The sequence below is a fragment of the Salvia hispanica genome, chromosome 4 (assembly GCF_023119035.1).
Source record: "Salvia hispanica cultivar TCC Black 2014 chromosome 4, UniMelb_Shisp_WGS_1.0, whole genome shotgun sequence".
Lineage (NCBI taxonomy): Eukaryota > Viridiplantae > Streptophyta > Magnoliopsida > Lamiales > Lamiaceae > Salvia > Salvia hispanica.
Genome location: NC_062968.1, coordinates 22,952,542 through 22,971,559, shown reverse-complemented (window position 1 = coordinate 22,971,559; position 19,018 = coordinate 22,952,542). Strand labels below are relative to the sequence as shown.

General features: G+C 35.4%; 2 protein-coding genes across 2 annotated transcripts; both read right to left on the bottom strand.

The window, feature by feature from the left end:
• Positions 1-249: 249 nt before the first annotated feature.
• On the bottom strand, positions 250-4,306 carry LOC125218874 (probable LRR receptor-like serine/threonine-protein kinase At3g47570). Its single transcript, XM_048120662.1, has 5 exons — positions 3,447-4,306; positions 3,339-3,359; positions 2,863-3,225; positions 790-2,769; positions 250-719 (listed from the first exon to the last, which is right to left on the bottom strand). The coding sequence occupies exons 1-5, from the start codon at positions 4,294-4,296 to the stop codon at positions 364-366; spliced, it is 3,570 nt and encodes a 1,189-aa protein (XP_047976619.1). The 5' UTR covers positions 4,297-4,306; the 3' UTR covers positions 250-363.
• Positions 4,307-10,017: 5,711 nt separating this feature from the next.
• Positions 10,018-11,747, bottom strand: LOC125219718. Its single transcript, XM_048121764.1, has 2 exons — positions 11,087-11,747; positions 10,018-10,699 (listed from the first exon to the last, which is right to left on the bottom strand). Exons 1-2 carry the CDS (start codon positions 11,444-11,446, stop codon positions 10,106-10,108), a joined length of 954 nt encoding a protein of 317 aa, XP_047977721.1. The 5' UTR covers positions 11,447-11,747; the 3' UTR covers positions 10,018-10,105.
• Between the last annotated feature and the right edge of the window lie 7,271 nt (positions 11,748-19,018).

The window sequence follows — 19,018 nt, the reverse complement described above, 5'->3', positions numbered from 1 at the left end:
TTGATGAATTTAAGTAAGATTTGATTCAGTTTAACCCAATCAAATACTAGCATTAATTCGGGCTTGATTAGGGGTATGGTATAAATAATTCACCGTTTGAATTTGTCTTTTTAACACAGATATTCTAAATACTCCTTCCAGCTCATATAATTATGACAATATTTTTCTCATTATCTCTTGCTTTATTATTTATAAATCATATTTTCTTTTTCGCATGTTCCATATAAAAATTTGTGAACATGTTGAGGCTTAACCAGGACCGGCCTTGAAACCATACCATCGATCAACATACATTGGTAACATTTAAATACACTTGAACAACATTTATTTTAAAATTACTTAGATGGCTATTTCTATGCTAGTTTATGCCCTAGTTTTATCCATAAACAAAGTTCTAATCTTGTTCAATTTCGCTACAACTTGAGTCATTGTGATTCTATCAAAAGGTGATGTGGCTAAGCATTCCATTGCCAAACTCAAAAGAGATGACAAGCATTCCTCCTTCAACGAGAAATCCTTCTCTTCTCCTTGTAGCAAAGCCGCATCCACGACTTCAATCATCGCGTGTCTGCGCAACGCGAGGCTCACCCACGACTTCAAGCTCATTTCACCACCGAACATATCATCCGTAGGCCTTTTACTCGTGCACAGCTCCAGCACCATTATGCCAAAGCTGTACACGTCCCCGCTTGTCGACACGATGCCTTCACCTCCATATTCTGCAATGAAAAACAAGAAATAAAGGACCTTTCGGATCGAAAATTATAAAGATCGGTTTATGTTTATTACCTGGAGACATATATCCAACAGTAGCTAAGGTTCTGGTTTGAGCTGTCATCTCTCCCTCTCCAAATAGCTTGGCTATACCAAAATCACCCACACGAGCTGTCATGTCGTCGTCCAGCAGCACATTGCTCGGCTTCAAATCGCAGTGAACAATAGGGGACGTGAGCCCAACATGAAGATATTCCAATGCAGATGCCACATCCACGGCCACGCCCACTCTTCCTTTCAAGTCCAAGAAGAAGTTGCTGGAATACAGCCATTTCTCGAGGCTGCCATTAGGCATGTACTCGTAGAGTAAAGCTTTGAAGTCTTCACTGCTGCAGCATCCGATGATCTTGATCAGATTTCTATGGCGAATCGAGCTCAACACTTCCACCTCTGTGTCAAAGCTCTTGGCCACTTTCTCAGATTCCAAGTTGAAGACTTTAATTGCAACAGTTAGGCCAGATGAAAGAGTTCCTTTGTACACTGTCCCAAAACCTCCACTTCCTAGTTTGTTGCTCTCACTGAAGCCGTCAGTCGCCCGTTGCAGCTCAAGATAAGAGCTCCCTTTCCATGCATGAATTGATGGATGGTCATCTTTTGTCTGCTCTTTCACCCTTGATCTTCCTCTTTTAATCAGTACAACAACAAAGATCACCACGATCAATGCAAGTATGAAAGGAGGTACCACATACTTGATATATCTGGTCCACGACACACTCTTGGACTTCTGTCTACAATGAGGGACGCGTAGATCCTGCATACGCGTCTCACTACACAAACCATGGTTCTCTAAGAACGATTCAGCAGTGAAGTTAGCAAACCTACCACCTTTAGGAATCTCTCCTTGAAGTCTATTGTAAGAAAGATTTAAGTACTTCAGGAAGGTGAGGCCTTCGAGTGATTTAGGTATAGAACCAGAAAAAGTATTAAACGAGAGATCTAATGATTCCAAACCTCTCAATTTACCAATGGATTCTGGAATAGGCCCTTGCAGCTTGTTATGTGCCAAAGATAGCACAACTAATGACTCTGCTTTGTCTATGGAGCTAGAGACGTTGCCTGAGAACAAATTCCACGACAAGTCCAAATCCGTTACAGCCTTCAAATTTCCTATCTCAGGTGGAAGAGAGCCATTCAAACTGTTTGTGGACAAGTTCAAGGCCACTAGATCATTGAGCTGCCATAAGTTGGACGGAACATTGCCTTCCAACTTATTTGAATCAAGGTATAATCTTCTCAAAGTTTTCATTTCACCAATACACGAAGGGATCTGCCCATGGAGCATGTTATGGCTCACATACAAGTCCCCCAAACGGCTTAACTGGCAAAGCTGTGGGGGGATATATCCTTCAAGCTTGTTATACTCGAGATATATACGTATGAGTTGGCTCAGATTTCCCAGTGTGCTTGGTATGGATCCTGTTAGCTCATTGTTGTCCAAATACAAGTCACGTAAGTTGGTCACGTTGCCAATTTCAGCAGGAATGGAACCTATGATTCCACAACCGAACCCTCTAAAAACCTGAAGAGTAGCAGAGAGGTTGCCAATTGAAGCAGGAAACATACCATTCAGCTGATTCAGTGAAAATTCTACGTAATCCAAGAATTGGCACTTTGATAAAGAAGACAAAAAAGACGTTCCTGTTAGATTATTCTCTGCTAGAAGAAGGCGTTGCAAGAGTCTTAGATTACCAAAATCTGGTACGCGTCCACTGAAAGAGTTGGAGATCATGACCAGAACAGTAAGACTGGAAGCATTGGTGATAAAGCTTGGAACTGGTCCACTCAGTTTGTTCATGCCCAAATAAAGCTTCTGTAGATTGGGAAGTGAAAGCCCCATTGTTGAAGGAAGCTTCCCAGTGAAGTGATTCACTGAAAAATCCATCTCCTGAATTGATGATATGTTGAAGATGGAGATTGGGATGACGCCAGATAACCCATTTTCATTGACATAGATATGCACCAAATTAAGGCTACCTAACTCAGCTGGTAGCTCACCTGAAAATATTTGTGACATTCAAAATCAGAATTTAAGAAGACATCAAAACATATTTTATGTTAGAAATATCATCCCATTCTAGTGCATGCTACCTGTGAAGTTGTTCTTGCCTAGATATAGGTAATTTAGGGCAGTAAGGTTTGCAAGACACTTAGGTATATTGTCTGTGAAGTTGTTGTATCGCAATGAAATCACAAATAGGCTTCTGCAGTTGCATATTCTGTCTAAAACTCGGCCAGTCAGCTGATTGGTGCCTAGAAACAGCTGCTCAAGTTTGGTTGTGCCACCACACAGGGTCAGTGGAAGGCCCCCCGAGAGAGTGTTGTTTGAGAGATCTAGTCCCTCGAGAGAAGACATGTTGAAGATATATGATGGGATTCGCCCTGTTAGAGATGCACTTTGTAGGCTGAGCATCTGCAATCGCGAGAGGTTGTGTATGCCTGGTGGGATCCCTCCTGAGAGAAAGCAAGAAAAAAAAAGAAAAATTAACTCAAGACCTCACCAACAGAGCATCATCATCATGGAGTAAATGCAAAAATTCTTTATGGAAGGTAGTTAGGCCACATACCAATATGGAAGGAGTTTATCCCTAGATACAAGGTTTCGAGGTTAGCTAACAATCCGATTGAGCTTGGTATGCTTCCATTAAAATGGTTATAGGACAAGGACAACTCACGGAGGGTGCTGCAGTTGTGGATATCAAAAGGAATGCTCCCACTAAGTAGGTTTGCAGAGAGAAAAAGTCCTCTCAGTCGAGGCACATTGTCACACATGGTGCTTGGGAGCTCGCCAGATAGACTGTTACCTGTGAGATCAATTGCTTCGATACTAGACAGGTCGAAGATTCCTTCCGGGATAGAATCTGCAATCTGGCCATTGTATTTGAGATCTAATCTTTCCAAGGAAGAAAGATTGGCAATCTCTAGTGGGATAACTCCACCCAAAGAATTGTAGGCCAGGTTCAGAAGCACCAGCTTAGTGTTATTACCTATTGACCGTGGGATACTGCCGGAGAAGTTATTTCCATTGAGACGAAGATACTCTAGCTCCGTCAAGGTTCCCAGCCATGACGGAATCTCCCCACTGAGAAGGTTGTATCCAGCTTCGAAAACGCTCAAACGGCGCAAATTAGACAGCTCTTGGGGTATGGAGCCTGTGAAGTTGTTGTTGGTAAGTGCTAAAAGCTCGAGGGATGTCAAGTTGCCAAGATTCGGAACAATGGGGCCTGCAAAGCCAAAGCCAGAGACATTGAGGGACGTCACTCTCTGGTCATCCACGCTGCAAGAGACGCCTATCCAGCTGCAGACAGATGCATCATTAGACCAGTTTTTGTTCAAGATTTGATAGGGGTCTGAGATGATGGCGGCTTTAAAGGCAACAAGGGCTTCTTGATCTATAGTTACATTTGAAACTAGTGTTTTGGCCGAGCAGATTGTGCAGATTCTTGACAGCAATACTGCAACAAGAATGAAGAAGCAACAAGGTTTGAGCATCATAGTGGATGTTACTTTGAGACTAGAAGCCATGACAAAGCTATTTTTGGTATAACTCACTCAGACAGTAAACCACATGTAACAAGGCTTCAAGATATTGTGGCCTTCAACTAATGTGAAAAGGAGAGAAAATATCAGTAATTTCATGGTTTTAAGACTTAAGAGGGAAGTCTTGATTAATTGACCCCACTTTCCTTATATAGAAGCTGAAATAATTATGGCAATTAAAAGCATTCCCAACTACCCGGAAAGAGACATACACAATAATCAATAATGTCGATAACATCCATCGAAGTTTCTATCATTTTGTGATCGTGAACGGCTTGAAAGAGATTATCATTTTTCATTTGAAACTTTGAACGAACACTTTGTCTGCTCACTTTCTACCATTTTATACAGCATATTCGACATTGTCTTTCACCGCCTTTCTTCTCTAACACTGAATAATGATTCGTTTTAGCAGAAGAAAGGCAAGAAATCATTAAAGCAATGGTTGCAAAGTTTGTAAAATTACCTGTTGCGGATGTTGGTCCTTGGAATTTGTTGAAGCAGATGTTCAAGTTTGCAGATATTTGGCAGTAAAATGAACTAATTACATAGGTTAATTTGTTGACTTAATGTTTATAGGATCAAAAAAGATTTAATGAAAGAGAGAAAATGAGAAAATGGAGAGTTCAGGTAAGTCGGGCTAATATCGAAATCTTGATTGATTAAATGAATATGGAATAGTATAATAATTTACAATTGAATTTTAAAACTTGGAGCACCTAGTAGGCTAGTACTATACAAAACCAAAATAAATTAGTTTTTTTTTTTATAATTCTTCTCCCTTCTAGTATATAATAGGGCCGGTCGACCCAGCCACCGGCTCTGGTGAACTGCCGGAAAATGCCTTCCACTTCAACCCAACGGCAGCTGACCGGGCTTCATGTTTTGGGCCTTCATTTTTTTTAATTAAAACAGCCCATTCTGACATGTGTAAATAGTCCAAAGTTAGGATTAGTCAAATTTGAATTTCGGTTTTGAAGGTCTCATTTTAAGACACTTTGAAAAAAATGTTAAATAAAATAGCAAAAGTGAAATAAAATATTTTGTTGCGGACATTCATGTCTGGTCTCAAAATGGAGAGCCCAGTCTATAGCTGCAAGTTCTATGAAGGTTTTTAATAACCTGACTCCTCCGTGTAAAGTTTCAATAGTCGGTTTTTGTCATTTCAATCCATCTATATATCAACGAGAATTTTAATTTATTTTGACTATAAATGATAAGTATGCTTCACAGTGAACTAATTCATATAAACGCATTTAATAATAAGAGTGAACTACAAAAATGATTCTTGGACTATGAGTTTATCTCGTTCATAGTCCCTGGACTTTAAAAATATCGTCATACATCCCTGGAGTAAGGATTTATCTCGAAAATAGTCATTTTTCATGGTTTTTGATCGAAAATACCCTTTTGGGGGTTTGGGTAGTTTGGTCTTTTTATACTTTTAACATTTTTAATTTGATATTATTTCAAAATTATCATTCTTCTTCCCTTTTGTCATCCTTCACTTTATTTCTTCATTTCAATATTAGATTTAATTTTACAAAATTAAAATTTTAAATTTCAATTTTTAAATATCAATACTTTTTTAATTATAAAATTTATTAAATGACAAAAATTAATAGTCATAATCAATATTTGATAGCGTCTAATATTTAATTAATAAGGTTTGACAACGCCTTAGTTTTAATCAATATTTATAGTTTTAATCATAAATAGATCATATAACACGATTTATTCTGAAATAAATATGCATCTAATATAAGACTAATATAATTTCGTTTATTAATTTGAAAACAATCAAAATTTACTAGAAAATTTCAACAAAAATACTCCTGTATAAAAATTTTAGTAGGATCAAATTTTTAGTCAACTTCATAATATTCAATCACAAGCAATTATAACAACCGAACGAAGGCTAAATAGAATAGCTCTTATTTTTCCATCATGATTTATATTATTTTTCTGTATTTCTTCAATTCAGCTGAATATTATATTAAATAATAAAAATTAATAGTTTTAATCAATATTTAAATTAATACTAGTTTTTATTAAAAAAATTATTGATATTTAAAAATTAAAAATTAAAATTTAATTTTAAAAAATTAAATCTAATATTGAAATAAAAAAACAAAGTGAAGGATGACAAAATGGAAGAAGAATGATAATTTTAGAATAATATCATATTCAGTATATAACTGAAATAATATCAGATGTAAAATGTTAAAAGTGTAAAAAGACCAAATTGCCCAAACCCTCTAAAAGGGTATTTTCGAACGAAAACAAAAAAAAAGAACCATTTTCGAGATAAACCCTTAGTCCAGGAATGTCTGACGATATTTTAAAGTCCAAGGACTATGAGTGAGATTAACCCATAGTCCAAAGACCATATTTGTAGTTCACTCTAATTCTAATAAACTAAGCGAATTCATATTCCACTAACTTTTTCGGTTCACGTTTTTTATATTGCTGGACTAAGGAGAGTCATTATCATGGAGGAAAAGTAAAGAGAAATTAGATTCTCAAGATGAGGTAAGTAAGCACAATTAAGTAGTAATCAGAACTAATCTCTTGACTCAAACTACTTAAAATTAATTTTGGAATTATTCTGTCTGTGTTAGTGGAGTTTGTGATACCCTGGTGTTTCAAATAGATATATTCTCATAAATTAAAGTCTTAAATCACTGTCTCCATATTCCCTGAGATGAATTTTCTGGTATATAGGATCCTACTTGTCGATAGTGTAGCAGAATAATAAGATATTATTAATCTGGATAGAATAAGTCATAAACTGGATTAGTTGGAAGACAAAAAAATATGTTGTCTGAACAACAAACACAATGTATTTTAATTTTGACTGCATCATTTATGGATTTATTTAGTAAAATATTTAATTGAGTGAAATGTTGTTTTAGGGAAGGGACAAAAAGCATGAGATTCTGGTAGAATTTGCATATTTTTAAAACTGTTTTTACAGTATTATATTCCTTCTGCAGAGTTCAACCCCTAAAAAGGGGGAGAAAATGGCACCAAAGGAATAAAATCATCTTGGAATTGATGTGTGTTTCCTTACCTCCATCTAAGTATGTGTGAAAGATAGAGAAGGTCACAATTATTCTCCAAATTTGATTCTTAAATCTCTTTTATTTATAGATTTGGGAGAATAGTGAAATTTGATTCTTAAATCTCTTTTATTTATAGATTTGAGCATTCGATTTTCGATCCATCTTCTTATCAGAATAAAATCAAATCGAAAAACTGAGTTTAAAAAAAATGAAAAAAAATATAAGATTTGATTTACTTTATTTGGATAATATTTGTTTATTTTTTACACAATCTCTTAGTATATTATTGGATAATAGTAGAGACGTATACCCTTTGTCTTAATCTTGAAAATGATGTAAAATAAAAGGGGATAAAAAGGTGACACTAAGTTAAATCACAACTTTTAATACATCTCGAAACTACACAACCAAAAGGGAAGTCATCCACATTATCTTCTAATCACTTTTTTAATCTCATCTTGTTTGATTAGATTTGGTTTAATTCGACTCAGGATATTATACTAAATTAATTATGCTTTCATTTCAAGATCAGGGATGAATGGTTAACTTACCTCAGATCGTCGGTTTGGTTTTCAAACTAGTATGATATATTTTGACGTGTCTAACCGTGAAAAATCAAAATAAAATTATAACGGTTAAATTATCAAATATCTATCAAGGCTAGTTACGATTCCATTTCTCTTGAAACCGTAAACATGGTCTCTAAATTGGCGACGCCCCTACTTCGAATGTGAGATCACAAAATCCCAAGGCTCACTAGTAGTGAATATTATTGTGCAAAGTAAAAAAAATTTCATACTCACCTTAGAGGCGAAAAAATCAAAGAAATAGTATGTTGATTTAAAAAAATGGGTAAAATTCGACTTTTAAACACTCATTTTGAATCAGAATCAAATCCGCCAATAACAGGTCCAGAACCGTTAATTATGTTGTCGACGCCGGTTACGATTCTACTTCTCTTAGAATCATAATCAACGTTTCTTAAACCTTTAACACCCGTACTTCGAGGTTAAGATCACAAAATATCAAGGCTTAAACACGGGTGTATCACTGCGCAATGCAAAATATGTTTTCTAATAACTTTAAATAGGAGTAGGATATATTTCTTACATTGTCATACCACCACTTTCGAGTCGAAAATATCTAACCCGAAAAAACACAAATCCGATCCACAAGAAAATGATTAACCCAACATCCGAAACCAAGCCGAATGACCCGATCGACATCCCCACCGATGTCACACAAATTATATTTTGGAAAAATAATATTTCTCTCTCAAAAGATGTCACATTTCCCTTTTTGGAAAAAATTCTCTCTCACATGGATATAAAAATTATATTTTCTCTCTCCATTTAACACACAAAATAAAACCTCCTAAAATCTCGTGTCGTCCCACAAGTGTGACATCTTTTGTGGGACGGAGGGAGTAGTAGGATATATTTCTTACATTGCCATACCACCACTTTCGCGTCGAAAATATCTAACTCGAAAAAACACTAATCCGATCCACAAGAACATGATTAACCCAACAATCCAACCCAACACCCGATCGACGTCCCCACCGACCAAGGATGAAGTTTCCGTGAATCGAGAATCGGGATTTTGAGATGGGGAAAGCATATTTATTATTTTGATGATGATCAAACCCATTGCTATCAAAGGGACAAAAGCTTCACATAGATCAGAAAAATGCATCTTGCTTTTGACATTAAAGCCAAATCCAAGAATCTAACAGTCTCTTTTGTTCACTGCTCCAAAACCATTCCACCACTTTCATCATTCCTCCTAAACATCATTTCCATTACAGCAACCAGAATTATTCAAACCACTGCCACAAACCATCACTATGTTGCAAGAATATGCAACCGCAAATTATTCCAAATTTCAATGACATATTATTGCATTAAAGAAGATATTACCCCATGTTTTTTTACAGCAACAAGTTTCCATGCTTTAGTGTTTCACTGCTTTCTTGAAATGGAAGACAGAAACATTGCTTTTATGCTTTGGTTGAAATATGTTTCTTCTTGCATTCTAGCTTGTCGCACTCATGTCATGTTTTCATTTTTTTTGTGATAATTCTTGATTGAAAAATCTATTATTATTCCTTATGTTCATCTATGGATTTTTGGGTTTATAAATCAATAATTTACTAAATTTATGGATTTATTACTTACAAAATCAAGAATAGCTAGTTCAAAATTCAAATACCAAATCACAAAATTTTAAAAATTCATAATTAATCCGTCTAACTAAATTTATTTTATATCTTATTTTCAAAGCAAGGTTATTTAATCGTCACATTGTATAATAAACGTTTTCACAACTATTTATTCACATCATCGAGATTTTACATGTAAGCATTGCATTTTTCCATAAAAAATCGCCGTGAACTACTTAGTAGTAAACCTTCGTGATCTGTCATTTATATTTTGAAAAATGCGAAAAAGACCATAAATATTAGTCCTAAATTTATTAAAAAATCAGTTTTTTCACAACAAACTCTAAAACGCATTGAAATAAAAAATTCATTTTACCAGTAGTATTTGCCTTCTTTTCTTATACTTTAGCAATTAACCTTCAATTAATTTTTATGTTTTTTACTATTTACTTTCCAAATAAACAAAAAATGAAAAACAAGTTACAGCCAAACAAATTGTTTCATTTCTTCCCTAAAACCCCTGTATTCTTGGAATATTTTCTCCAAAAAAGAAAAAAAAAAAAAATATCTACCTATGACTGCAGAAATCCAAAAGCTTCTTCCTCCCTTCAACAATCTCATCAAAGAAATCATCAAGCTGCCCCACAATATTCTCCGCCCCCGCCCTCAAAATACCGAAACTGCCCCTCACCACCTCCACCCTCTCCCTCATCCCTCCGCCGCCCTCCGCCTCCCACTCCGCCGCCGCGCTCCGCCGCTCCAGCTCCGCCCGCAGCTCGTCCACCGCCGCCCGCGACCGCCGGAACTCGTGCAGCAGCACCCCGGCCTGGCCCGCCTCCGCCTCCGCCGCCACCCGCCGCTGCAGCCGCGCCGTCGAGGCCATCAGCGCCGACCGCCCGCCGCCCGCGCCCTCGCCGCCGCCGCCGGGCTCGGGCCAGCGGTAGACCAGCCCGGAGAGGAGGATCATGAGCAGCAGCGAGCTCACGTTCCTCATCGCGTGGAGGACGCCTCGGAATCCGTTGAATCCGTTCAATTTCGATTCGATCGAGACTTGGTCGTCGAATTTGAGGGATAGTGGCTCGATTCTTGTCTCGATCAAGGCCCGATTCTCCTCCTCCAGGCCCACCGCTTCCCTCCTGCAGCCCGCTATGGCCCGAATCACCTAAAAAAATCAAGAATCATACTTAATTTTAACAGAAGATTGATAGTAATTGGTGAAATTCTTGATAAAAATTCCATCTGCGGGCCGAGGAGGGAGTTTAACACAGCCCCATTAATAAAAAACTCTTCTTTTTTGTAAAAGATTGATAATTGGTGGAATTCAAGAAGACCACATTAATACATACTCGATGTGTTTGGTGAAAAGGGTGAATCTTGATTATACCTTGCCAGCTGCGGGCCGAGGCATAAGTTTAACACAGCCCCATTAATAAAAACTCCAATCTTTTTGGTTAAAAGATTGAAAATTGGTGAAATTGAAGAAGAACCCATTAATAAAAACGCAATCTTTTTGGTTAAACATGAATAAAAAATCGATCTTGGACTGTACCTGGCGGGCCAGCTGCGGGCTGAGGCGGCGGTGGTTGTCGAGGGAGGCGGCGATGTTGAGGCCGGCGGAGTAGTAATTCTCCATTCCCGAAACGCCCTGTTTCAGCACGTGGCAGATTTCCCAAAGCTTGGAGCTTTCATCCATGTATTCATCCAGCCATTTCTCACCCACTGGGAGGTGAAGCTTCTGCACAAGTAAGGTCAACTGTGTGTGGAATGATCTGAGGAGAGAGAGGGCTCTTTGGAGGAATTGAATCGACATGAAGTTGGTCGACATGAAGGCTCTCTCAAGATCGTCTATGCCACGTGTCAGGAAGTTGTAGAAGCCATTGACAGAGGTGGTTGAAGAAGGATCCATCATGAGAGAGGTTTGGAGAGAGGGGGGGAGAAGTGAGGTGGAGAGAGAGGTATTTAAGGGAGAGAGGATTGGATTATGGGAATGGGAATAACAATCTTAGAAGGTGAGGATTCTAAGGATTGTTGGGGGCAATGATGATGGTTTCCTTTGGAGGGGAAAGGATGATTGGTAATCTGCCATTTTCATTGTTTAATGGGAAGGAGGAAAAGAAGAAGGGGAAAACAAAATCACATCTCTCTCTCAAGAAGGAGAGGAGGGATGAGAGAGAAAGCATGCAAAACTTAGGACATGATATATTCATGAGTTCACCTTCTTTCTTGCCTATGGCTTGACCATCTAGGAGATTATGTTACATACACATGAAAAGTATTCTTTTACTTTTTCCTAGTGAAATAGTAGAAAGAGAATTGATAAATTTAAAAAAAAATATAAACTTTGATCAATATCTGATTTATTTCGTAACTTTAAATATCGGCCGTGAGAATTATAAAGTTTGTTCTGGCATAAAAAGTTTGGCCACCTATCTATAATATGTTTATTATTGATGTTTTCAGTGAAAGAACATATATCGTTGAGTGCTAATGTTAACATATTGAATTTACGACTGGCAAATCAGATGCAATTAAAAAAAATCATATTGTAGTAAATAAATTATAAAATTTGAAATAGACCAAAATTTAACTGAAATTAATGATTTTTCTATTGATCTAGTTTAAATATATATAAAAATCTTGCCTATTGGACAATGTTGTTGAATATGTTAATACATGAGCTTTCATTGGTTTGTAAAATGTTTGACCAAAGAATGACTATAATTTGGCAACCAAAGATAAGTCCACACTCTCTCTCAGTTCTTTTTTTGTGTTTCTTCTTGTTCTTCCAATTTGGATTTAGGGGCACCTGTTTCCTCCTTTTCTTCCTCGAGCAACTGAATTTGTTTCCTTTGCCTCTTCTCATTTTGAAATTTGTGGAGCTTTGTTTTCGTCTAGATTCATTTATATATGTAATAAGTCTACAGTCTACACACTCTTTTCTAAGGGATAGTACTAAAATATAGAGTTTGAAACTAAAGACTACTCTCCTCGTCAGCGAACTCTCACTTTTATTATTTTAGATGTCAGTAGATGGAAGTTTCATTTCATTTTTACTGTATATTTCACTAATTCATCCCACTTATATTTATTATATAAAACTAATTATTATGTAAAAATAAGTATCTCGTTTTATTAAAATTTTGAACTCACATTTCTTAAAATTTATTGAGTCTGAACCAAGAGTGACCTCTGTGACACAAGTAGACTATGATTGCAACACCCAAGTTAAATGTCTCATACACCACCTTTTTTAGTTTTAAATCTTTTTTGTTTCATAAAAGGAATAAAATGATGGGATTCTTCATTTGAATTTGTAGTTGTTGTACTAAGAAACCAGTCTTTTTAGGCCACCGAAAAACTCTTTTTACTATTCCTTTTGCATTACTTTTCAAGATTCTTTTTTTCCCCTCGTTTTTTTATTTTTTATTTCTAAATTTTTTCATTATTTGGTCGTACAAAATATGATTCTCCCTCTAGACGTTACGATGAACAAACCCACATGATTTATGAAGCGGTCTTATTTTATTATTGCACCTTTGGACCCATCATCAATCATCTTATAGACTCATACATATCTCTTCTTTTGATTTAATTTTTTAAAAAAATTACTTGGCCACATTTTCTACTATGATTTGTCATTTCCATGGTCTTCTCTTTGAAATAACGAGATGGTAAAACAAACGGTACTTTTTTGATAGATTAAGATGGTCTAGTTGATATGATTAGTAAAAATGTAGGGTATATTATCATATTCCATTGATGATTTGGGCTTGTTTTCAATCATATGAGAAGGCGTGAGTAAAATTCCAAAAATTGAATACTCGATTCGTATTAAATTGATATATAAAATACTTCTATATGGTTAGTTTTTTGGATTTCAATACAAAATTTTGACGAAATTTGATTTTCTCGTTTAATTTGGTTCGGTTTGGGTATATAAAATTTGGAAAAACAACTGAATACCAAATTTGGTTTTAATACATATTAAAAATGTTATTTATTAAATTTACTTTTTTATATTAAAATAATAACCAAAGTTATAGTAACGCGTACCTCCATTTAATACTATTATACTAATATTGAGTAACAAATTGAATCCTTAATATTTTGTGACTTTGAATTATTGAATATATCATTTTAAAAAAAATAAGAGATTGGAAATATAAAATTGTCAATATTAATCAATAACTCTAATAACAAGATAACCGTCAAATATTAATTTTATGTTTAAAATTGTATATATAATATTAGTTCAAATTAATATTTATATCAAACAAGATTATAGTCGAATATTGAGTGATTGAGTTGGAAAGTTCACGTGACAGAAAAACGAATACACACAATAACATTTAAAAAATTAGGCGAACAATTCATATAATAAATTTCAAAACGTCTCAATTTACTTTGAGTTTAATGTTTGTACTAAGTCATTCCATTAATATGATTATAGAAGTACAAATAGTTGAATAGAAAGTGTCAAAGTGAAATCAACCCAATTTAATGATTGAAAAACTACATTTTACTAATTAGTTTTACCAGTCTTTCAAATCGAGAATATTGTACAACAGTCGCATATTGCATGTTACTCCATAAGCCTAAAAGGTTCATTACATAGGCACGAATAAATACAAATTTCAAAAGTTGGATATACTCTTGTAAGGAAAAGGTTAGTTTTCCATTTTTCACTCTAGGTATTTTTAATAATGTGGAAATAGAATTGAAGTTTATGTCTTCTTATTTTGGGTTTAATTCGACAAGTTTCTAGAATAGTTGTTGTTAGACACAGCCATTGTTGGTCTATATTTATATAATATCGGTTTGGACTTTGGAGTATAATATAATCAAGATCGAAAATTAATTCTCCATTAAGCTCAATGTGAAGAAGATATTGAGATAAAAAAAATATAGTTACATAATTTCACAAATTGGTAGTACTATAATTTTTATGGGTTTTTTTATCTATTAAGGATTGTATTTCGTGCTAAGAAGATAATAACACGTGAAATTAAACGAGAGTGATGATTACATAAGATGATACTCCTACTTTATACTCCATCATCTAATAATTTCTCTTCACTAATATTGATAAATGATTGTGGTTTATTTAATTAGTGATGCATCTTTTCTAGCTGGGGAGATGGGGGACCAATGAAATCTTATTTATATTGGGTTGATGTATTTCTATATTTTATTAAGCCTATTATTATTATTATTATTATTATTATTATTATTATTATTATTATTATACTATTTTATTAGCCAATGCTCGTGGGTTTTTGAAGAATGGGACGCTTGAGAGGATGTTGGTTGGGTCTTTTGCTATAGCATAGAAAAGTCAATTTCTTTAAAAGAATCAATTTGAACAAAACAATACTTATTCGATCCATCGAGAATTAATGTCTTACAAACTAAGATAAATTAAGAATTAATGAATGTGCCAGAGTAGTGATGCTTATGAATTATGATGGAGACATTGTTAGAGATATATGTAAATTAGAGATATATACTATCTCATTAAAAAAAATACATATTATAATATATTCTACCAAAAAATTACAATTATCCTACTCAACTTGAGATGCACGTAGTATACAACTTCTTGTAATTTAATAAGAAATTATTAAAAATTGATCAATTCTATTGCCGATTCCTTTCAACAATACACACGCAAATAAATGTTACCTTTCGTATCCGTGGGAAAAAAAAAGTCAGTATGGAGGCCACTAAGGCGATGGAATCGCCTTTTTTGCTGCAATGAAAAAAAAGAAGTTAATCCACCCTATTTACACTTAAATACACGTAATTAATATATAGTCATACTCATACCTTATTATTTAAACACTCTTCTATAATCAGCGTAGTCTAATTCAACATGAATTTACAAATGACTGATAATTTTCAATCACATGCGAATATACACGAAATTAAAAAATTAATGTCAAATTTTATCATGTTTGTATTCTTATTAATTTTTTTCTTTTTTATGTATCCTTAGAGGATCCAACTGTATGGTCCATATATCCTCACCACGATGAAAGCGATCTCTCAAACATATTGAAAATAATTTTTCATCCAAAACTAGAAAAATATTCCAACTAAATGATTAGACTAAACGAAGAACTATCTTACTCTATGATTGAACTCAAATCAATCTCACCACGAAAGAACTTGCAATTTCTTTTTTTGTCGTGATGGGAGCTAATTACGTTGTACCGAAACAAATCCAGTCGAGCAGGATAAAATCGAATCAAATTATAATAATGCAATTTTAAGGATCTGCAAAATATATTACGTGGATTTTATTGGAAAATTAGTAACCAATTTTGACTGCTATTTCCTTATTATTTGCAAAATGAGTGATATTCCGTCATAATATGACAATTCAAACAAAAATCAGTTCATTTTCTAGTGATTTAGTCAAACATTTAATTCACCTAAAAACAAAAAAAATACTCATATGTCTGTTATACCCTTCATTTAAGCTAGAATAAGTAGAAAAAAAATATTATGAAAGTATATTTAAGCATTAAATAAGATTATTAATTTATTATTTTTATTATATTTTATTAAAAAAACATTTTAGTGGTTAGTCATAATATAGTTGCATAACTTTATCCTTCGTGTGTCCCGATTTCGACATTTTTTATATTTAAAACAATAAATCTATGCAACCATATTATAATTATGCACCAGACTTTTTAAATAAATATACAAAATCTAATTAATTGAAATAATTCCCAAATACTACTATTTAAGCATTCTATTCTAATAATTTATCTATAGTCTAAAATTTAAAAATATATTTTTCAAAATCCGAATTTTAAAATATCTTATATAAGTTGCCAAATGTGATATTAGTATCACTCTTTTTCAAAATGAAAATGAGGTGGTTTCTAGCATTTTATGCAATAATCTTGAATGAGGTGGTTAGCTATATTAGTTGTCAATTGGAATGCTTTTAAGGGACCACTGACAAGTTTTGAGCTTCTACTCTACAAAATAATGAGGATAAAGAAATTGATTAAAGCCTACTTTGTTATAATAAGATCATAGCTCCTATGGATTAATTAATTAATGGGTCATATAAAATACTTATTTATGTTTTCACCTCTCAAATGTCTCATATTTGGAGTTTTAGCACTTTAGATAGCATTGACAAAGCAATGAAAAGAGTCAAAAAGAGATAAATTCAAGCATATTTAGAAATTTGTTCATATAATAATCAAATCTTAATTAGAATAAATAACCATTTTTAATTATGAGTACTGAAGATCTTAATGGATATAATTGAGACATATAACTTTTTTATTATATGCATAATGTGTTGTGATTTTATAAATATTATTATACCTAAGATGCATGGTTGGGTGCCCAACTATACAAGTGGGAAGCCTTTCAATTAAATAGCAAGCCAACCTTTGAAAGTGCACCTCTTCTTTAAATTGGACCCCTCAAGTTATCTTTTCAAACAATTTTTGGTCAAAAATACAAATATGGGTAATCATATCGACAATTATATATATACAAAATTTACTCATTATTTTATGATCCCATATGTTATTTATTCATAACAAAAAATAATTTTATTACTGTCTACACACGAAAAAGAGAGGGATTATTATTCAATTGCAATACTCCCCTTCAAGGAAAAGCAAAATTGTTTCCTTATTAGTGTGGTTGTTGTCACTTATGATTACGTTTCTCTCATCTCCATTTTTTATTATATCCATCTAATAAATCCCTTTTAAAAAGTCAAAATACTCTAATGACTCACAATAATTATACATATAACACTAATTAAATTAATAATTTAATTAAAATTTTTATTAATAATTAATTTTATTTTAATCTTAATTAGGGCATCCACAGTGGGACGGACTAAGCGACGCCCTATGCACCACCACGTCAGCATTTTATCCTCCGCCACTTCCACCTGCAATAGGGCGGACTATAGTCTGCCCTAAGCCCCGCCCTAAGCATTTTACTTCTATTTTGTATTTATATAATTTATGCAAATATATGAAGCAAAATAAATAAATAAAAACAACACAATTAAGGCAAATCCTACATTTACTTAATTAAAAAAAAGTTACAAAATAAGAAATTAAAAAATAAAGTTACAAACTAAGAAATTTTAAAAAAAAGTCCACTACATATAAAAAAACTCCGGCTCGTCTAGAGTAGTCCCAACTTGCGACTGAGGCCATTGATCATCCGCTGGATGCCTTCAATTTGAGCCGGGTTGGTCGCCTTCATCAGAGCGTTGTGTGCGTCCAACAACGTCCTGTAGTCGGAGAGGCCACCAAATCCGTGTAGGCATGTGACGCAGCCGAAGTCTCGCTCGGGTCGCGCTCGGGGTCGGACTTGGGGCATGGTCAGGCGGCTCCGCGGCGGATGAGGTCGCCTTGCCCTTGCCCTTGGCAGCCTTGATGTCGGGGGGACGCCGGGATATCGATGTGTCGGAACTCTCATCCTCGAACACCGGATTATTGAGGTCCATTGGAGACGCACCGCTCTCGCTGCTTGTATAATAAGCGAAGGTGCGCTTCGACGCCCTCTTCTTCGCCGCCGTCAATTGGGGAATCATACCACCAACGAACTTCTGCTTCTCCTTCAAGATTGCCCAGGACTAGTAGTGCTTGAACTCGTCGTACAATGACGTGTACAATTTCACCTCTTTGTCGTGCACATCCGACAGACTCTCGCCGCTGCCCTGCTCCCTCTCGCACTTCTCGTACTCCCCCGCGAACAGATTGACCTGCTTTTTTATTTGATCTCAGTGCTTGCGTAGCTGCTCCCTATGGCACTTGTAGGCGTGGGGCGGCTTGGCCTCGTTGTATTTTTCGGCGATGCGCTCCCAATACACAGTAACCTTCTGGTTGTTGGCGAACACCGCATCCTCTGAAACATCAATCCAACATCTCGTCAAGACGAAGGATTCTTCCGCGACGTAGTTCGTCCTTCCCGGAGCGAACTCTTCACACACCGCCGTTTGCGGCAACTTCTGGGCTCGTGCCTTGGGCCGCTTCTTCTTGGTGGCGGAGCCCGACGCGCGGCGGTGGAGGGAGCGGCGGCGGCGGCGGGTGTGCGGTTCGGAGAAGGCTCCATGTCTGACAGCCCGTGCGAGTCCGTGCTGAACTCGGGATCATACTGGGCGTTGGTGTCGAATGACCGGTATACATCGGGTCCTGTACCCGGCCATCGTGCACCACCGAACATCGGACTATTCGGACTTGGGTAATCTCCGGGATTCATTTTGTTTGAAGTGTAGAATATGTAGTGTGAATTTGTGAGTGAAAGGAGTGAAAAATGAAGTGAAAAGTGAGATGTATATATAGGTTTTGAAAATTAAATAAAATAAAATTAAAAAACAAAAACGCGTCGCATCGTCCGTGATGCCACAGTGGTGGACGATGCGACGGACAATGAGCATCGTCTGCGCTTCGTCCGCGGATGATCGATCGGGCGCGGACGATGGTTA